The sequence below is a fragment of the Sturnira hondurensis genome, unplaced genomic scaffold (genome assembly GCF_014824575.4).
Source record: "Sturnira hondurensis isolate 20B ecotype Veracruz unplaced genomic scaffold, ASM1482457v3 Scaffold0015509, whole genome shotgun sequence".
NCBI classification, from domain to species: Eukaryota; Metazoa; Chordata; class Mammalia; order Chiroptera; family Phyllostomidae; genus Sturnira; species Sturnira hondurensis.
Genome location: NW_028088140.1, coordinates 11,810,150 through 11,831,034, shown reverse-complemented (window position 1 = coordinate 11,831,034; position 20,885 = coordinate 11,810,150). Strand labels below are relative to the sequence as shown.

The window sequence follows — 20,885 nt, the reverse complement described above, 5'->3', positions numbered from 1 at the left end:
TGAATCCTAGAGATTTAGCTGTGCTCTGATTCCCTTGAAGACCTAGGAGGAAATCCACTAACAAATGGGGAATTTAGGTGAGACACAAAGAACTTCCTTATGGTAGGCACTGTCAGATGCTGGTTGGTATGGAATGGGGAGGGTGACGAGGAGCATGGGAACATCCTCAACAACAAATCCACTGTGTTCTGCCAGGTCCAATGGCATGTACCCTTTGGCTTTAATCATTTCAAATCTTTCTGTGCAGCTCCTGCCTCACAACCCAAATAGTGCTTTTCCTCCCCAGACACTGAGAAAGCCCAGCCTTCTCTCCTGGAGGACCCACCAGGGCAGCTTGGGTTCCTGTTCTGGTCACTTGCTACTTGGGTTGTTAGCTATTGTCAGAGCCTTGGTGGGCCTTTACCTGGGGCAGTGCCAGGCTGGCCACCCTCCTCCCAGGACCTCCTAATACTACTGCGCAGGAGCTGAATCTCATGGCACTGAGTTTTTTTTAAATTAAGATTTTATCTTTAGAGGGGAAGGGAAGGAGAGAAGGAGAGAAATGTCAATGTATGGTTGCCTCTCGTGAGTCCCCTGCTGGGAACCTGGCCTGCAACCCAGGCATGTGCCCTGACTGGGAATTGAACTGCGATCCGTGTGGTTCGCAGGCCCGCGCTCAGTCCACGGAGCTACACCAGCCAGGGCCACATGGCACTGTTGATAGGCAGGCTCAGTACTAACTCATGGCGAAGAAAGAAATACAAGCAAAGGGCCCCGGGAATGTGAGGCACTTGGCCTTTGAGGGAAGCTTCCCCCACTCCTCATGGATTAATAAGAGACCCCCCCATACCTCTGCATGTGGATCTTTGTTTTAGACAATGACCTCAATCCCAGAGAGACCTGCCACAGCCTGATAGAGGAGAAATTAGACCCCCTATTCCTGGCCCTAGCCCAGCCGTTTTCCCTCTCCCGTCCCTCTCTCCCCTGCTTCTCCACAATGATCTCAGGCTTTCTTCCAAGGCAGCTTTTCTTTAAGATCTCTTTGGCTGGCAGACAACCTAACAAAGAGCCTCAATAAGGCCACAGGCGGCAGACGGCTTATCAAGATGAACCTCTTTGCTCTGCCTGCGTCCTGGCTGTCACCTCAGTACTGCTTTGTTGTCACAGAAGGCAAAACAAAATAGCGGTGCACACACATTCATGCTCACCTGCACATGCACAGAGAAACAGTGCCTGTCAGGGCCGTACTCCTGAGGAGTCAGAAATTCCGTATTTTACCTCCTAGGTCTCATAGGTACTTTGCCCTTCCCCCTCCTCTGCCTGAATAACCCAACCCCGCAGACTGCAGCCTCAGGAGGGGTCACCTTTCCTAACACAAGGGGGAGTCTGCAGGTGCGCAGTGAATATTTGGGTTGCAGAGTGCCCCTACCAGAAGGGAGACCAGAGGTCTCGCCACACCACTCACCAGTTCTACAGGAGAAAACCCAGGCCCGGGGCTGCCGGTTATTTAACCAGTTATAGTTAGTTGAGCAATTTTCTCTGTTTTTCTTTTTCTTTTTTGTGTTTCAGAAGTAATCTTTAATCTTTATTATATTTTTCCATTACCATTTAGTCTCCCTATTTCTCCCACCCCCAGAGCAATTTTCAACTGGTGTGCCGCAAGAATTTTTAAAACATGCAATACCCAACCGTTTAGTCAGGGGCACTGACCTCTTTTTCCTTAGATTATCAAATAAAAATATGACAAGAGCCAATAAAATAGGTGCCTGGTGTGAATTAATCAAAATTATACCTGTTATTTTAGTCAGATCAGTAAAAAATATATATTTTTTGGCGTGCTGCAGATTTTTAGTAATTAGTTTATGTGTGCCATGAGATGAAGAAGTTTGAAAATCACCATGTGAGTCAGTGAGCAGCAGAGTTCAACTCTGCAACCTCCAGTGCCGGGCTTGAGTCTCCCCCTTCCCCCCCTTCCCGCGCTGAGCACCCATGGCAGTGAGGCTGAAGCCTCCCCTGGAACTGCTCACAGTGCAGGAAAGCAGGCCAAGCAACCACAGAAAGCTGCTGTACATTTTCTGTGATAACCACAGGGTGGCCTAAAGAAAGGCCACAGATCAGAGGAGAAGGTCAAGTCTGTGGGCTAACCAGGGAAACGTCACAGAGGAGGCCATGCTGTGGTTTAGTTTTTCAGGAAAGCATTCTAGCTTCAGGGAAGGATGCTCATTCTGGGGCTGTAAAGTAGGAAGTGTTTAAGGGTCGTTGGGAGCCTTTGGCCTGAAGGGCAAGATGCATGTAATATCTATGTAGGTGAGCGGGGTTCTCAGGAGGTAAAAGTTTCTTTCTCCCTCTGGGTAGCAGCCTGGGCCCTCCACTGCTGTGTAGCCCAGCAGAGCAGACAGAAAGAGGGGGCAGGAGTGTCCTGTTAGGGTGTTCTGAGTCAGGGGGCTTTCTCAATCTCCACCCCCAGTCCTGACGGTGAATCTCCCAGGAAAGAATGTGCAATCCAAGAGGGATGCTGGGATACTCCTGATATCCCCGGAACTGCCCACATGCCACACAGTCCGCCATCTGCTCGTCAGGCCAGTTTTAAGAACTGCAAGGAAGGGTCACTTAGGGGTCAATGCCCAGGCCGTTGGCTTAGCTTCCTTTGCCTTTGGATCAGACACTGGCTGTCTCTTGGAATATCAGTTTCTCCAACGTCTTTGTCCTGACTGGTTAGTAAAGAAGCCTCTGAGTTCCTGAATACCTGTGTACCTTGCCTCAGGGTCCTACAGACAGTGTGCCCACCAACACCAGCAGGTCCTGACATTTTGCTCCACTGAGTAGCCTGGGACTACGGACACTGAGGCTCAATACCTCTGCATGACTGTGACCCTGGCTCTGAGGCTCAGAACTCCTTTTGAGGACAGCAGGCAGATGGCCCCCCCTCTGAGCCCCTCCAATTACCCTGCCTGAAATGAATGCCCCTTTGACTGAGAGAAGGGTTCAGTTTTTCCTTTTCCACAGGCAGAATGGGAGGTGCCACCCCACATGTTTGAACAGGTGACAGACCCAGCTTCCCAGAGGGCCTCTGCCGGCTGTGTCCTGACCCTCTTTCCCCAAAGGAAAAGGGAGAGAGGGGAGAGGCTGAGCTGGAGCGGGGTGGGGGCAGGGAGAGCCTGGAGCAGCGCGGGGAAGGGAAGGAAGGTGGAGGTGCATGGTAAAACAGCGTTTCTCCTCCCTGGAGTTGGGAGCTATTAATCCATAGGCCCTTTTTCCACTGAAATGTGAGCATTTCAAGAGTGAGCGCTGCCCTCCCCGGTCGGGCCGTGAGTGCCTCCGGTGGGTGCGCGCACCTTGTGCGCGCGCTCCTCCGGCTGTATGTGCTACTGTCGCTGTCATCGCAGATGTACCCCCAGCTGTCACTCCATTGCTCCGTCTCTTTGCTCGTGCGCGCGTGCTCTCTCTTCCTCTCCCCTTTCTTCCCCTCTCCTCTCTGTCCCTCCCTCTTTCCCTCTCAGTTTGTTATTGACCCTGCTCCCTTGGCAGCGGCGGCAGCGGCAGGCATTCCTTCTCCCCGTGTGGTGTGCTGCGTGCCAGGTCCCTGCTCCTGCCGGACTGGGGGCTCAGTGCCCACTGCGCTCTGCTTGGCGGTGCTGCCTGGGTTTCTCCAGGAAATCCCAATAGCTGCTCATTGGACAGTTCACAGCTACTTGATTTCAGGAGCTCGAGGTCAGGGTGAAAGAAGGTGAGTGCTGTGCGTTGGTGGGAAAGAATAAAGGACTTGTGGGGGTAGAGGGTGGCTGGGGCATGGGGACTTGGGTCCCGTCTTCGCTGGATCTCTTTGCCCTGCAGACAGGTAGCTGCTGCTGCCCCTTGCCTGGGGGCAATGCTGGGGCTGGGGGAGGGCTCAGGGTTGGGCATCTGGGTGGCCCACAGGTATAGGGCACAGGGAACTCTGACCTCACAGTGTTAGGGACATGAGCTGGGATTCTGCAGGGGAGAGGGGCCCTAGGGAAGGACAGGTGGGAGGAGGGCAGTTCCAGTGCCAGATGACAGGCCTGTGTGGCACAGAAGCCAGTCCCTGCAGCACAGGGACAACCAGCCAAGAACCCTGTTCCATCTGCCCGCCCCACTCAGCAGACAGCCCGAGGAACTTGGTTCTGTGGGAAGAAAGGTGCTTTAGAGAGGGCTGGTGCAGAGCGTAGTGGCGCAGGGTGGGGTGGTGGGTTGGTGGGTTGGAGGGCTGTGATGACTGAGGCCTGGGAACAGACCTCGTGGTCCCAGCCTCTTTACACGGTGCCCCCAGTGTGGGGCCGTGGCCTCTGGGTGGCTGTCCTTGGACAAGGCTCCAGAGGAGCCCTTGCCTGGCTGGACATGTGTCCACACAGCTGTGGGAGAAGCCACTCTGGTGGGGGCGTGGCTGGGAATGAATGAGGGAGAAGAGCTTTGCAGTTCTTCCTTGGTGGGCCCCAGGCCTTGCTCCTAGCCCACCTGGGGTTTAGTGGGGGTATGGACTTAGCTTAGGGGGAGCAGGTGGTCTGCAAACAGGCCATGTCTACCTTGCTTCTGGACCCAGTGGGGCATGGATACCTGAGTGGGAGCAGGACTGCCTCTCTCAGCAGCCCCAAGGTCCATATTGACAAAACAGAGAGAGGGTCTGACTGGGAGTCCCCACCTCCCACTCAGTTCCAGTGGCTGCTTTGTCTCCTCCATGAGCCCTGTGCTTTGTGTTTCTGGGGGTGATAATGGTGAGATTGGCTCCTGGCTGTCAAGGCATGTTGGCTGTGACTTGGATTGACACTCTGCAGCTTAGATAACTACATCAGCTGGGGGAGGGGAGGGAAGCTGAGCACGTGGAGATGGGTGGGGAAGTCCAGCCTGGAGGGAAACCCACAGCAGCTTCCTGCTCTTCCCACTCCATCTCCTCACTGGCACAGTCCCTGGCGCTGCCAGAGAGGGAGACCAGGAAAGCCAGGCGGGGGTGGCAGGAGAAGGGAGGAGGTTTTTTAGGCAACTGATCTGGTTTCTTTGGGGTTTGTCTGGAAGCTGGGTCTAGGGCCAAGATAAACAAACCCTGTTCCATTTTCCAGGCACCTAAGCCAGAACTTGGGGGGCTGCTTTGGGCTAAGTGGGCAGCATGCTGAGGGGGCAGGGAGTTTATGTAATGTTGGGGTATCTGGGGCACTCTGGGGTAGGGAGAGGAGAAGGAGTTTAGCAGAAGAAGTCTCTCCCCTCTTGGGGCCTCCCTCCTGCTACCCCCAAATCAGGCCTCCTTCAACCCCGTCAGACCTGCCCTGGCCCCAGAGCCAGGGTCTCAGTGAGCTCACAGCTTATTCACAAGGACTGACTTAGGGGCTTTTTGTTACACTTTCTAGAGGATCTGTATGGGATTGGGGATGTTTGACAAAAAAAACAGGTGCAGGAAGCCAGGGGCAAGAATAGGGCATGCACTTAAAAATGAACCAGAAGGGTTTGTCTATTCCAAGTACAAATATAGAGAATTGGAAAAGCCTGCTTGTGCTGCCTGGGCAGCATGTGTTAGGGCTCAACGGGCAGGGAAAGACTGACAGTGTCTCTTGGCAGGGCCTGGATGGCCAGGGTGGAGGCAGCAGGTGGAGGAGCCCAGCTAGGCATGGTCCCTGCCACACGTGGCTCAGCTTGGATGTTCTGCCATCCAGGTCCCTCTTTGACTCCCTGGGTGGAGAGGACACTGTCCTTGCAGCCCAAAGAAGTGGCCCCAGCCCTGGCCCTGCCTCTCACTAGCCTGTGGCCTTCACTTCTCTGCAGAACAAAAGGGGTGCAGAGAAGACTGCAAAGGCCCTTTTTGCTTCTAGGTTCAGTGAGTCTGGCGCTGAGGGGGACCCTCATTTTGAGTCTAGGTGCCTTGATCAAAGGGAGACACCAAGGGAGGGTGTGCACAGCAGGGCCAGCATGCCTCCCCAGGGGTCTGGAACCCCAGGTTGAGGCACAATGGGCATTAACTGGATGCATGGTTTGGACACCTGAGTCGGCAGCGTGAACATGCAGAAGCATGGACACCAGGGGCATGGACACCAGGCCTGTGTGCATTGCTTGGGGGTTTCTAGCTGGACCCTAAGCTCACTTTACTTAGAGGATTAACCTCCATCTGTAGGAGAGGTGGCTGGGGCAGAGGCACGAGAGGCTAGGGCTTGGAGTCATCCTAACCTGAGCATCTGCAGGGAATGAGAGCAGGGCAGACTGCTCCTCACCATGGGTGCCCCCTGGGGAAGGGGGTCCCACCCCTCAGGCTCCAGGGGACACTGCACCTACTTAGCTCAGCAGGAGCATGTGGAACCTTCTGCTCTTTTTGATGCCTCCTGTTCCATCACTGCCTTCCCACCCTGGCATCCTTGGGCTCCCAGCCCACCCTCCTCACCTCAGCACCCAACCCTCCACCAGAATGATCTCTAGAAAGACCCCTCCACTCTCTTGACCAGATCTTGGCTTCTGGAGCTTTTCCTGCTGCATCTGTGATATTTCTGGACAGAAGGCAGCAGCGGGGGGTGGGGGGGGAGGTGGGGGAGGGTAAGACCTGGCTGGTGTCTCAGTCCCACAAGGCCCAGAGCTTGCTTCCGAAGCAGTAGGAGAGATAAGAGCACGTGTCTGCTCAGCTCTAGTGAGAGAGCAAATGAGGAAATGCCCATGAACTGTGAGGTTCTGCACAAATGAAAGGTGGCATCTCCCTTTTCTGCATTTTCCTTCTTGTATCAGAAACCTCTCTGTGTGGAAGTGCATCAGGAACAGAACAGATCTGGAAGCCTATAATGGCAGCTGAGTTACGAGCTTTACTACCAGACCACTCAGGCCCAGGGCTGCATTCTTCCATTACCTAACGTGTGGGAAGTTACTCAATTTCTTGTGCCTCAGTTTTCCCCATCTGCAAAATAGTGTTAGTAATAATGCTATCCTCACAGAGCTTCTATGAGGGCTGAGAACACGATCTCTAGGTGTTTGCAGCTATGGTAATGGCTCCTCCCCATACAGAGGCTCTGGAAGGAGGGGCTAATGTCAGTGCCCTCTCCTCTCTGCCCAGGTCACTGACTCCACCTGGCTGGTGCCTGGCTTCCACAGATGGCTCAACATGGCCTCCTGCGGGTGCTAGGATCAGCTGGGAGATGAGTGATCCAGCCCAGTGCTTATCAAACTGGAATACGCATACGAATGGTCTGGATCTTATTAAAATGCTGATTCTAATTCAGTGTGTCTGGGGTGGGGCCTGAAATTCTGCCTTTCTAAGAGGTTCCTAGGTGAGTACATGTGGCAGGTTCATGGGCCACACTTTGGGTAGGAGTACTTAGCCCTATGTTTCTGGTTCCCAGGGAGTTCCCTACTTGACTGCTTTTAGCTCCTTGGCCCTATCCTGGTTCTCCCAGAAAAGCCCAGTGGAGAAGGTTCTCCTTGCTCTCTGGTGTCTCTCTCTCTGGAACTGGGGCAAAAAGTCTTGTGAGGATTGGGAGCAGGTCCAGCATCTAGAACAACAATGCTGTGGAGCTTGGAGAGAGGAGAGCTTTATGGTGGGGCCCCTGACTCTTTGTTTGCCCCCATTCTCTGCCCTGGGTGGGGGCTGCCTTCCTGGATGGCAGTGGTTTATCCAGCAGCCCACCAGTGCTTTCTGTAGCAGCTGCTCCCCAAGCTTCTTCATATAGGTCATTCCTTTCCTAATGAGTCTGGAGACTTCCAGAGGCGGGAAGAGACCCTTTGGTTGGAGATGTGCCAATGGACAGAGGCCAAGGGCTAGAACATGCTGGGCTCAAGCCCATATTGGGTAAGGGCCATTTTTGTGATGCTCAAGGGTCAGCTCCCCAGGGAACACAGGACCCTCTCATGGACCTGGGCTCCTCATTCCCTTCCCATTTCTCTAGAGATACCAGGGCCAACAGTGTCCTGCCACTTTGCAAGATATTGCCTGTGGGTCTGCATTGTAGAGACCTACCTTACTTGCTTTGTATAGTGACATTATTCTGGGGATGGGGCATCAGGACCTGCACTTGAGGCCACCACCTCCATGGAGTGGTGCTTGCTGATCAACCCCTGGGCTCACTTCTGGGAGGACACTGAGGCCAGGGAAAGGTAGATGGGGTAGAAAGGAGTGTCTACTTGGAAGAGGAGAGGAGGCTCAGATGGAAATAGGGCCTGGGCTTGGGTGAGAGGAGTTCTCCACCCACTGCTTCCCTGCAGGAAGCTGGGAGCAGAGGGTTGTATTGGGTCCCCATCTCCAAGTGGGTGTGAGCAGAGAACACATCCTGGGGTAGGGGCTTCCCTGGAGGGTTTGCTATAGACCTTACTTCTAGGCTGGACGTGTCCCTGGACATCTGTCAGCTGCAGCTCTCGGGAACTGCCAGGCTTCTCACTCTGCTACCTGAAAGCTGGCTGCGAGGAGTGCCGGAGGGCTGCTGGCAGGGCATTGTGTGTGCATGTGTGCATGTGTGTGTGTGTGCTGGCACATGCCTCATTGCATGGCTCTCTGTGGGTGTGTGTTTGCACCATGTGCTGTGTTAGGAGCTCCAAGCACGTCTGGGAGCTGGGAGCCTGTATGTACCCCACTCTGTGAGCAAACAACTGTCTCCCCACAGGGGCTATGCTGGGTGACAGTCCCTGGGGAGTGGATGAGCAGCCAGGCTCAGAGCCTGCAATTCCATCCTGGACCTGCTTGTAACCTTGGTACAAGTTGGTCGTTGTCTCCGTGCCTTGGGTGGGCACTGACCTGCTCTAATATCATGTGGGTGCTATGACCTTTTGCTATGAAAGGTTCTTGCTGGAGTAAGAATTTGTTCTGAGGGTCAGGGCCTGAGAGACAGAGAGAGGGTGGACACTGCTGTCTGTGACAGAGGCCTGTGAGGTTGTGTTTGAGAGTCTGCTCTGCAGAGAGTCTCGCAATGGCCCACTGACCTGGGCAGGCTCAGGAATGTGGCTTGTGCTCCGCAGGACAGCAATTGGCCCACATGAGGTTGGTGGGTCCAGAAAGAGGTGTCCCATAGGCCTGCTATGAGCTGCTGGTGTATCCTCACATCTCTCTTGGGCTTAAGTCCAAGCTGGGCACATTCTCCTGAATTATCTTCTAAGGTAATTTATGTGCTAACTTTAGTAAATGTTAACTCTCCTCCCTTAATTAGATTGGTCCTCACAGGAATTCCACCCAATTAAGTATTATAGTCATCATTTTTAGAGCTAAGATAACTGAGGCCCAGAGAGTTTATGATGGTTGTTTAAGGCTGCACAGCCAGGAACTGACCTGATGAGGATTTGAACCCACAGCCCCACTGGCCTGGCCCTGGGAGAGGAGCCGGGGAACACTTGAGCTACTCTAAACATCCACCCCACACCTTAGCCCAAGTCTTGGGAACTGTCCAGGAAGCATTGTGGGGACTGGACTGCTGCCCACACCACACATCTGTACCCAGTTGTTGAGACACACCGCCAGCCACCACGAGGACTTCATAACTCTGAGCCTCCTGATGTGGCAGAGGGGGAAAACGAAGACGAAGCCAGGAACAGGCAGGGCACTCCCGTGCTGAGCAGGCTGCCCTTGCTGGGAGCACAGCAGAGGGTCCCATGGGGCTGTTGTATTCTCAGGGCATTCTGGCACCCTCCAGGAGACAGCTGCAACCAAGGGGGTGGGACAGAGACTCGATGACAGGCACCCAGAGCTGCAGCAGGACCCTAGATGCCTGCAGGAACCCCTACTTCACCTAAGATTTCAGCAGCTCTTTCCACATCCTCAGCTGTCTGCTTAACTCTGCCACTGGCTTCTTGGGCTCCCAGAATTAACCAGACTTATGGGAGGAGAGAGAGGGGCTGCAGTGAGGAATCACCCAGGAATGAATTAGACCACCAAGAAAGATCAAATTCCAGGAGGTAACCAGGAGCAGTGGATGACAGGACTGTGTCTTTGGGAGCAGGATGGGGCTGGGCTGTTGGCAGAGTCTCCCTCTGCCCCACCATCCCTCCTGCTCCCCACCCTGCTCTGTGCTAGCTGTAGTGGCGAGCACCACAGTTCCCTTGCCCACCCTCTGATGGGGCTGGGAGCATGGAAGAGGCTCTCAGCTCCTTCTAAGTAAGGGCCCTTGGCCAAACCAGGAAGGAAGTGAGGATCAGAGGAGGGCCTGTCTCCCACTTATGAGTCATTGGGTTGGGGCAGGCAGGTCCTTGAGTCCCTCTTTTCTGTCCTCTCTGGAAGAGAGACCTGCTTTGACATCTCACCCTCTCCTTCGTGTCCCTGTCTCCTACTCAACCAGCTGCTGCAGCATGAAGCCCTGAGCTAGCGACTCTCACCTCAGGCGAAGGTGAGGGGAAGCAGGAGCCGCCTAGCAGCAAGAGCACCTGAGGAGGGCCTGCTCTCTGCCTCCTGGGGCCATGGTAAGAGTGTAAGAGCACTGGTGGGGCTGTGACCTCACTGTGCTCGCCCAGCAGAGATGTCCCTCACTTTCCCCACTGTGACACAGAAGTGCCATATGGCTCTGAAAACATTTCAGAGACCAACACACCAGAGAGGCAACCAGAAGAGAAGACTAGGGGTGGGGACACTGGGGAGAGTGTAGGGTAGTTCCTGCATCCACAGCACAGAGCTCAGCATGGTGCCTGAGAGTGAGGGCTCCTGGGTTGCCTGAGCCCCTCTGCGCTGCCCCCCATCACCCCAGGGAGACGGAAGCTTTCTTGAAGTCTCTGGCCCCTCAGTCCTCTTCTTCCCCCCACCCAGGGAATTGTAGCTGGGACAGCAGAGGGAATGACAAGGAGTGTAAAAAGACACCAGGGCCCTCTCCCTAACCCCTGGGCTGCATGGGCCAGGGGCTGGAATGCCTGCTTCTGCTGAGTGCCTTCTATTTCTCTCTCTTTCCCAGGACTGACTGGTGGTGCATACCAAGGGGCTCCTCTGTCCCCAGAAGTGCAGGGCTGTGAGAGCTGAGGCATTCACCATGCTGGCTCCCAGCAGTGGCCCTGAACAGAGGACCAGGCTGGCCCTGCAGTGGAGGCAGATCTCTTGTGAGTATGGTGGGGTGGGGTGGGGTTCAGGTGGTGGGGTCAGCTTGGCCTGCAGTGAAGCATCCTGGCTGCAGAAAGGTCTAGGATTTCCCAGTAGGCCCCAGGCCTGGCTCTGGGAAGGCAGGGCTTAGCCTGTGCAGACCCACCATGCTTCTGATATCTGCAGCAGCTAAAATAAAGGGTCACTGCTGAGAGTCTCAGTGGTTAGATCAGGAGCTGGAGGTTGTGATAGATGATTCTGTCTCCCCAAGTTGGTCTGTTCTTGAACCACGAAGTCCCCCTGCCCTGCTGGTGGTTCCAGCTCCTATGGCCCTGTTGCTGTAATGTGAGCCTCCCTCTTGTCTCACTGGACTACCTGCTGGGTGAACCTGGAGACCTCTCTTACACTTCTGTCTTCCCAACTCTAAAATGAGGGCAACTCGTGGGCTCTTGGGATGTGGTGCTGGAAAAGACCTTAGGCTGGGTCCATCCCCTCCTGCATGTGAGGAAACAGGCCCAACATTACCCACAAGGAAACTTACAAAGCTGCCAGGGTGGAAGAAGACCCAAGAATTCTTTTTGTACGAGGTAAAGGGACAAGGTCAGTGAGGACTGGTTTGCCCAAGGCTCCATGGTAGGAGGTAAAAGGTGGTCCTGAGGGACATACTCTGCTTGACGTCCCACCTTGCATGGTTAGCCCTGCCAGGCAGCTGCCTAACACAGGTGGCCTGAATTATTCACCATGCAAGAGTGGCCAATCCCCAAGTCACTCAGATCCCCTTTCAACCTCATTCTAGCATCACTCAACACCTCACAATATAGGATTATGTTTTCTTGTCAATAGGACTTTCGTGCCATCCAGAATTTCTTGAGGGAGGGGGAGGAGTGCCTTCTAGGTACATGGAATCTTTTCAGAGGGATGCTAGATAGGTTGACTTTTTTCTCAGGAATGTGAAATCTGAAGGAGGTTGATTTTTATACGCACAGTGCAGGGTGGTGTGGGGCAGCCTGATTGGCAGCAGGTGGGCTCAGAGTGTGGGGAGGTGAAAGGGAACAGCAGTTGCCCCCACATGGCCAGGAAGGGTCTCCAGTTGGCTTCCATGGCCAAGCCTGTGCTCATTTTCTCTCAAGGCTCAGGTGTCAGCCTTACAGTGTGCCTCTCAGCCGTCATTGATCCTCCAAGTAGGGGAGGGACACAAGTCCATCCTGCTCTTCCAGTTCTGCCCTTTGGAACACCAGATAACCAGACACTTACCAGACTAAAGAGCATTCCAGCCAGGCACTCAGGGTCAGGTGGCTGCTGCTTCTCTGGGTAAAGCCACCTGGGCTATGAGGTAGGTCTAGACACCTCCATTGCTTCTTGGGCTGGGACCTTTCCTCTGGGCTTCTTGGGGCTGACTTGGTGAAGCTGAGCTAGTCTGAGCTCATCCTTTTTCCCTTTCACAGTGAGCAGGCTTCTCTGATATTCAGAAGGACAGTTTAGGGGATTTTTCAGTCACTCTTATAAAAGTCTGCTGGACAATGGAATGAGCTACCATTTTGTGATGGTTCTCTGGGGCCTTACCCCTGCTCCTGGCCCTTCTACTGGGTTACTCAAAAGAGTCTTGGGTAAAGCATGGGACCACAGAAGGAATGCTGTGAACGGATTAATTCTGCATAAATGCTACCCTGTAGCCCTTAGGAACAGGAGCTCAAGCTATGACAGGCATGGATGACTTTAGGATGAGAATAAATGTGGAACTTGTCTTAGGCCCCATGATTTGCAGTGGCTTGGGCACAAATACTCTACAGTGGAAAGTAGAATTGTGTGTCTCATCATCAGCATTTGCACAATGGTCTCTGGAATGGACCTTGGGTGGGCTGAGCTCCTGGCTGGTCCTCACACTAAGTCACTGGTCCCATCTTGGACATGGGACTCAAGCAGATCTGACACACTTGGGGGGTAGTTGAGCGGCAGGCTTAGAGTGCCCCTTTGTGCTCTCTCCTTAATGTGTGGCATATCTCAGCCTACTGCAGCTCCAGGTTGGGGTCGGGGTGCAAGGGGAAGGAACAGTGTGGAAATAGAAACTTCTCCTGGCAGTTGCACTAGGAGAAAAACATGGGAGCAAGTTTCTCAAATATTCATATGTCTTTCACTTTGTCAAAATCTATGGTGTTAGTAGATCCCAAGCTCCTGAAATGATCAATGTGGGCTGCCATGTGAACTGAAGCATCTCTGTGGACCACCACTGTGGGACTCAGGCCTGCCATTCTGCAGGATCACGTTCCACAAAAGTGATTCCTTTGCCAGGCATGCTATGAGGCAAGGATCTCTATTGATACAATGTGATGTCCATTAATATAGCAGGGGTTTGGATTTGTTAATTATCTTTTTAAGTGTGTGTCCACTGATTGTGGCTTGGGCCAAAGGATATAAAGGCAAGAAGCCACTATGACATGACCTAGTAAGGAGGACTAGAGGCAGGAGTAGTAACCCCCACTTTTCACTTTCCTTCCACCTGTCTGTCCCCCAGGGATTGCCTGCTGGATCACCCTGTATGCTGTGGAGGCCCTCCCTGCCTGTCCTTTCTCCTGTAAGTGTGACACCAGCAATCTGGAGGTGGATTGCAGTGGCCTAGGCCTCACAATTGTGCCCCCAGACTTGCCTGCTGCCACCCGAACCCTCCTGCTCTTGAACAATAAGCTGAGTGCCCTTCCAAGCTGGGCATTCGCCAATCTGTCCAGCTTGCAGCGGTTGGACCTATCCAACAATTTCCTGGACCAGCTACCGAGCTCCATTTTTCGAGACCTGACGAATCTGACGCAGCTGCAGCTGCGCAATAACAGTATCAGGACCCTGGACAGGGACCTGCTGCAGCACTCGTCCCTGCTCCGACACCTGGACCTATCCATCAATGGCCTAGCCCAGCTGCCTCCTGGACTTTTTGATGGGCTCCCTGCTCTCCGCTCCCTATCGCTACGCTCCAACCGCCTGCAGAACCTGGATCGGCTGACGTTTGAACCCCTAGCAAGTCTGCAGCTGCTGCAGGTTGGGGACAACCCCTGGGAGTGTGACTGTAACCTGAGAGATTTCAAGCACTGGATGGAGTGGTTCTCCTACCGAGGTGAGCACAGCCAACCCTGCCTGGGTGTGAGGAATTGGGAGGGTCACCTGTGGTCCAACATGTTTCCTGGAGGCTGGGTGCTGACTCAGGGTTAAGGACAGGGAGAAGGAGGTAGCCTTGCCTCTTCACCAGTCACCCTGAAGGAGTCCTAGTCTTGCCTCTGAATGATCAGCAGGGCTGAGGCTGGGATAATGGTCTTCCTCCTTCCCTACTGCTCCCCTTTCTTCTCTGTATTCCCCTCCCCACCCCCTCCATTCTCTTCTCATCTCTTTCTTTTTCAACAGTTTTTAAAAAAATGTCATTTATTTACTAGAGAGAGGGGAAGGGAGGGAGAAAGAAAGATAGAGAAAGATTGATCAGAGAGAGAAACATCAATCAGTTGCCTCTTGTACACGGCCTGACTGGGAACCAAACCCACAACCTAGGGCTGAACCCACAACCCAGGCACGTACCCTGACTGGGACTCACACTGGTGACCTTTCACTTTGTAGGACAATGTCCAACCCACTGAGCCACACCAGTCAGGACTCTTCTCTCTTTCTCTCAGATTGACTCACTGTACTTGAGCTCCTTTTGTAGGTTTCAGAGGGAACTTAAAGACACAGTATGTTTCTCTGTGTCCCATTAGGTATGACTCTGGGATTCTCTGGCATGTTAGAAGGAAGAAGAAAAACACCCTTGTTTTTCTGAATACAAGAATCTGTTAAATACCCACAGTTTCAGGAGTGTGGAATATCATTTAAATCCATAGATAAAACCAAATTTTTATTTTGATGATGATCTCAACTCTCTCTCCCAAGAACTTCTGTTATCAAAGCTTTTAATAAGAAGCCAAATGACTTTGTTTTACTTTCTTTTTCTCCCCCGTTTTGTTGACCGAGAAAGTTCTGGAGTGACTTATGAAGTGATTAAATGAAACGGAAAAGGAGAGCAAAGCATGGTGGTTAAAAGTGCCAGATCTGGGTTTGATTAGTGGCTTTGCCGCCCACTAGCTGTGTGATCTTGAGAAAGTTGATTCATGTCTCTGTGTCACTACCCTCATGTGTAAAATGGGGGTGGATGACAGTCCTTCTCATAGAATCATTGTGAGGACAAAATAGACACTACATGTAAAATGTCTTAAAAAGTGCTCAGCATAAATTAAGTTCTCAGTAAAACTTATTTATTTGCTTATTTGCTAGTAGTAGTCATGATATTAAATGGGCTTAATAAGACATACTTTGGTGCCCAGCACAAAGTAAAAGCTTAATGAATATTTGCTGAATAAATGAATCAATATAAAAATTTTCTGGGAAAGAAATGCTAACATTTTCCATCAAAGTCTCATTCCTTTTGTTTCATACCCAGCCACAATCTCAGTTATTTGCACCATATTATTTTCTTAGTTATTAAAAACATTTTACACACTGTAAAGTGCCACAAAATGTTAGTCACTATGATAATTTGTTCCATTTTCATGACTGGGGAAATAATAAATATTTGCATAGTACCCAGTTTACAAGCACCTTGTCATGTATATTACCTATTTTAATCCTCACAGCTCATTGAGATAGCTTTCTTATTTCACAACCAAGAAAGCTAAGACTCACAAATAAATACATTAAGTAATTCATATAAGATGACATAGCCTGGATTTACCTTCAGGTCTTTGGAGGAAGAAGATAAGGTTGCCTCCCTATCTACACCCAGCTCCTGCTTATAGAAAGGCAGCCCTGGGCATATTTCACTGGATATAAGACTTGCCAAGGCCACTTAGGCAGTCAGCATCTTGGGGTGGGGGACAGGGAAAGGGAGGAACTAGAGGCCAAGTGCCTTCAGACCCAGACCAATGTGCTATCCCTAGGGAATGCCCTAGCCATTTGTCAGTCATCAGGAACTAAACTCTCAGCATAAAAGGGCATGGAATGGGAATGTATATTTTCAGAAGTTTCTAATAGTAGAGTTGCTTTCAACCTTGTACTCCTTCAAAAAAAGATCTTGGCTGTTTTCAGCAGCATCCTGGGAAAGGATTGATATCTATTGGACACAGGGCTAGGAGATGCACTGAGGTCTATTGCTTGCATCTAGACTTCACTGGACCCAACTGTGACTTCCTAGGGCATGTTCAGGCTGCTCATTCTCCAGAGCTATTCTCTCTCTTGCCTTCCTGTGTTCTACATCTCCATCCCTGCATGATGGAGCAGGCTTCACCATCATCATGGTGAACCTGTGCACCCATTGCTATCTGCACCCCACCCCCCAACCATTAGTACTGGTCCCTCTCCTTCGCCTGAAAAGGTCTTCAGGATTCCCTCCCAAGATGTCTCTGCACTCAGAGATGCTAAGGTTGAGGTGCTGATGGGGCCACAGGATTGCTCTAAAGAGGAAAAGAAAAACATTCTCACCTCAACACTTTTTCTCTGTACTTGGGAATGTACTCTTAGGCAACCAAAAGGTGCTACGTGGAAGAGTGGTGGTGTTGGCAATGGCTTTTGTGCTTTTTGTGAGGAAGGAGCCCTGGAGGGATAAGATTCTATATGGAGCACAGTGCTCCAGGCTTACATACAGGTGGCAAGCAGGCAGATTCAGGGGCAAGGAGAAGAGCAGATAAGTGGTCTGGCAGGGCTCTTGGCTCTTTCTCTGCACTGAAAACTTTTCTGAGCACCGCATGTGTCAGGATTGCCTCACCCTGTGGGCTAGTGTGACCATGGAGCAAGTAAGCATGACTGAAATGGTTGTGTGCTTCTCTATAAAATGGGAATCATAACAATATCCATTTTCTATGGCTTCTGCATGAATTAAAGGATAAGCTGTATGTGCCTCACTGACCATAGATGCTAGTTTCCCTCCTCCCTTCCTCACCTATCCATGTTATCCCAAGACTGACTGCATTACTGATAGAAACTAGAACTTCTGGGCCTTCTCTTTCTGGGACCTGGGGATGGGGAGAGTGAGTCTAGCTTCTGGATACCTGGTCAGCCCCTCATTTTTCTCCCCCAATACAGGAGGGCGCCTAGACCAGCTTACCTGCACCCTACCCAAGGAGCTGAGGGGGAAGGACATGCGCATGGTCCCCATGGAGATGTTCAAATACTGCTCCCAGTTGGAGGATGAGAATACCTTGGCTGGGCTGGATAGTCCTGGGCCACCCTGCACCAAGGCCAGCCCAGAACCTGTGAAGCCCAAGCCAGGGGCTGAGCCTGAGCCCGAGCCCAGTACAGCCTGCCCCCAGAAGCAGAGGTACCGGCCGGTGAGTGTGCGCCGGGCCATCGGCACCGTGATCATTGCTGGAGTTGTCTGTGGCATCGTGTGCATCATGATGGTGGTGGCTGCTGCCTACGGTTGCATTTATGCCTCCCTCATGGCCAAGTACCACCGAGAGCTCAAGAAGCGCCAACCCCTCATGGGAGACCCGGAAGGCGAGCATGAGGACCAGAAGCAGATCTCCTCTGTAGCATGAAAGAGCCCAACTCCACCAGGCCCAGGTAGGAAGGGCAAGGAGAGCTCATGGAGACTGCTTCAGGAAGGGCCAGCCCTTCTTTCTGTCACAGTCCCTAGCTCTATTTCCCCCACAGCCCTCCAGAAAACCAGCCACAGTGTGGACTTCCCATCACTGAGGAAGCAGCCATTATGCTGAAGGCTCCTGCTGATGCTCCTTTCTGGGCCACCAAATCTTTGGAACACCTGGGGCTCCCTGAGCTTCTGGCCATAGGGAAGAAAGAATGCAAGTGGAAGCTTCTGGACTGAGCACTCTCCTTCCTGCCCTGGGTGTAGTCACAACTAGGTGACTCTCCATACCTCTTGCTCAGCCCTCCTCATCTGCATTTAAGGGCTGGGGAGGAAGTAATATGAGAGTTAGTGGTCCATTTCTGTGACTCTCTTCTAAGCCAGAGAGATATTCTTAATCATCCATAGTGTGAACATTGGGTGCAGTTTCCAAGAGCTGGTACTCATGTGCAATCACACCAACCCTGACATCTGGATCTAGCACAGTGCTGTGATTATAACACACTCCCGTGGCTGAAGCCATTGTGTCCCTATATCTGCTAGAGACTACGCCAACTGTACTGCTCCTAGATTCATTAATTCACTCTCACAAACACTCATAGCATCACTGGTGAGATCACATCAGTTGACAAGATCTCACACACATTCACACAAGCAGTCACATGGAGACAGAGGCCATGGGAGCTCAGGGAACAGAAGCATGTTTCCTCCTTGGATCTCTAGCCCACAGAACTTTTGCTTCCTTTACTGCAATCTTCAAAGTCCACAGCGGGGAGAAACCCAAACCGACAATACAGGATGCCTTTGAGATTCTCTAAAGTGGGCTAAGTGAATGAGCCTGCCTGTCACCATGGTAACTCTCTCAACTGTCCTGCTGGGTTTTCCAGGGACACCAGCCCAGAGGCCTTGAAGCTGCAGCGCCTGTGGATGCAGACTCCTGAGAGCCGAAGGAGCCTAATGCATCATCACTGCTAGCCCCATGGGGATACCCACCACTTCCACTCCTATAACCTGAAGCCCAGGAACCATTGCTCTGCACCTCTCAACCCTCCCTCTCCAGAACCTCTGGGCCTGTGACCTTGGATGGGGATTTGGTCATGCTCTGTGATTGGTGGCATCTTGGGAAAACAGGTAGCCTTCGCTGAAGTTCACTGCCTGCCAACATCTCCCACACAGACACAGGGGCAGGGCCAGGACTGCTGCACTCTGCTCAGCAGCTTCAATGGTGGGGTGCCCTTTCCCACTGTTCAGTCTGTTCAGTCTGGCTCCTCAGTTTGCCATTGCCCCTGGACTGGGCTCCATACCAGAGCATGAGCCACAGGCCCTGTTTTTTCTTTGTCTGAGACTACACTGAAGGGGCAGGGATACCTGCTTGCAGGGCGGTGGGAGTGGCAGTGAGAAGAGGGCTGTGCAGGGCTTGGGGGTCACTATTCTTTTTTTGTAGGTCTGCTCCTCTTCATGAATCTGATACAAGACACTTTTCCCATGACCCACAGAGTACAGGAGACATTGGGCTGGGCTCTGGCTCTAAGGCTAGAAGGGAGGTTCTCAATGGTGACTCAGGAAGAGGTTGCAGAACACTGAGGCTCAAGGTCTGAGGAAGGACAGGGCAGGACTGGGCAAGACCAGCTCACCTTATACCCCTCAGCCCTTCTATCTCAAAGAAGAGTATAGTGGGGGAGCAGGATAGGAAGGGGGCAGAAAGGCCTTTGAGAAGACCATTCTCCATCAAAGAGGGTGCAGAGGGAGCCCCAGCACAGGCTGCTAAATGCCCTCCCCGGTTTGGGGGCACAGTCTTCCTTCTTTTGGTTTGCCAGCTGAAACCAGATCTAGGGACTGCCTAAAAGGAATGGTGGGGAAGGGTGGGTGTTGTCAATGGTGGTATCTTCATCTTGAGATGGAAGATTTTTAAAGGCAAAATTATATTTCTGGTTTGTTGTTTCAGAAGACCAATAAAGACTGTATTTTCCTATGTACTTCCTTGATTTCCTTGGGTGGGGAGCAGATGAGGGTGCTGGGAGAGTAGGTGCCTGCCCCCTCACCTTTCAGGCAGCTGTTCAAAGTGCTGCCAGATGTCACCCCAAGGTTCAGAGCTTCCTAGACAGGTGGCAGCCTCCCACCCATGGCCTTGCCTTGGGTGCCACCAGGAGAGAGTGAAGGGCTGAGTTTTGGGTTAGAATGGGCCTGTACCTGAGTATGCACTGGCCTGGTGTGGGGACATGGGCCTCAGGCTGGTTTCGCTGGGTGGCAGTGAAATGAGTGAGACCTGTCACTGCTCGTGTGCCCTGTGTGTGCTCATCCACCCTGGCCTGAGTGAAGCCACTCTGACAGGAAAGGGCAGATTGGGCCCATGTGGCAGGAAGGCATGCATCTGCCCAGAGAGACTCCCCTGTATAATGGGGGTGGGGGATGCTCCCTACAAACAATTAGGGAACTCTCCTGTGGACTGGGTTGTATCAGCTGCAGTGAGGTTGGGGAGGTTTGCTGACCTGAAGGAGGAACCCCATTTCTCCTATTACCATCTTTCACTTCTAAGACTGGCTTCAGGGACAGGCAGATGACACTCTAGGCCCTACAAATATTATCTCTCCACCTCAGCAGGCAGGGAGTCAGGATTATGGACTGAGGGGCTGGGGAAGGGGGGCAGGAGAGGAGATTAGGGAGTAAGCGAGGTCTCTAGGGTTTCTTGGCCACCGCAAGCTCCAGTGACCCTCCTCTAGGCCTTGGCTGGCCTCTGGCTGACCAGGCCTGTGCTACACAGTTCATTAGTCTCTTTCCAAGCCTTTCTTTGGAGGGTACTCCAGTGAGCCAGGAGCAAACCCCAGGGAGAAGTAGACCATCAGGGTCCCCATTTGGGGGGCTCAGCTGGACTCCTGGTAGAACTTGGCTGTTCCCTTTTCTAGGTGGTGATGACTGTGGGGTGTTGCCTTCCTGTAGCCCTAACAGTTATAGCAGACCTGACTGCCAAGTCTCCCCCAAGCCCCACTGCAGAAGCAGAGGACAGGGCCCCTCACAAGTGTGGCACAAGTCTGGACAATGCACAGATGTATTACTCAAGTTGCCATCCGGAGTGTGCACACAGGTCTTCAGCCAGATGCACTCACTAGGGGGCATAACTCTGAGGAGAGGAGCCTCATGTAGCTCCAGACGGCCTCTGTCAGGGGCATGTGTGCACTGCAGAATATGTGCTAGAGAAACACAGCAGATTATGGTGCCACCATCATTATGTTTGGCAATATTCCCACACGAGAGCTTGCAGGGCATGGAGAATTGAAAATAGATCCTGATTAAAAGTTAGATTTATAGAAATGTTGCAAAAACTGTTGATAAATCACTTGCTTAGAGATGAAAATA

At 52.3% G+C, this 20,885-nt stretch overlaps 2 protein-coding genes across 7 annotated transcripts in view; one reads left to right on the top strand and one right to left on the bottom strand.

The window, feature by feature from the left end:
* CACNA2D4 (calcium voltage-gated channel auxiliary subunit alpha2delta 4) overlaps nt 1-20,885 on the bottom strand; it is a 127,874-nt gene that overhangs the window by 23,122 nt on the left and 83,867 nt on the right. The window lies entirely within an intron of this gene.
* On the top strand, nt 3,008-19,505 carry LRTM2 (leucine rich repeat transmembrane protein 2). Of its 3 annotated transcripts, XM_037064790.1 has the most exons (6): nt 3,008-3,706; nt 10,218-10,338; nt 10,821-10,962; nt 13,455-14,045; nt 17,030-17,509; nt 18,419-19,505. In XM_037064790.1, the coding sequence occupies exons 3-5, from the start codon at nt 10,896-10,898 to the stop codon at nt 17,482-17,484; spliced, it is 1,113 nt and encodes a 370-aa protein (XP_036920685.1). In that variant the 5' UTR covers nt 3,008-3,706; nt 10,218-10,338; nt 10,821-10,895; the 3' UTR covers nt 17,485-17,509; nt 18,419-19,505. The 3 variants fall into 3 exon arrangements, with proteins under 3 accessions (XP_036920685.1, XP_036920684.1, XP_036920686.1); XM_037064789.1 differs by having other exon boundaries at nt 17,030-19,505; XM_037064791.1 differs by lacking the exon at nt 10,218-10,338 and having other exon boundaries at nt 17,030-19,505.

What these genes read in the sequence shown, in the direction of transcription:
- LRTM2 (XM_037064791.1), top strand. Translation starts at nt 10,896, where the DNA reads ATGCTGGCTCCCAGCAGTGGCCCTGAACAGAGGACCAGGCTGGCCCTG. An exon ending in GCAGTGGAGGCAGATCTCTT is followed by an intron (nt 10,963 to 13,454) that starts GTGAGTATGGTG and finishes TCTGTCCCCCAG; the next exon opens with GGATTGCCTGCTGGATCACC. An exon ending in GGAGTGGTTCTCCTACCGAG is followed by an intron (nt 14,046 to 17,029) that starts GTGAGCACAGCC and finishes CCCCCAATACAG; the next exon opens with GAGGGCGCCTAGACCAGCTT.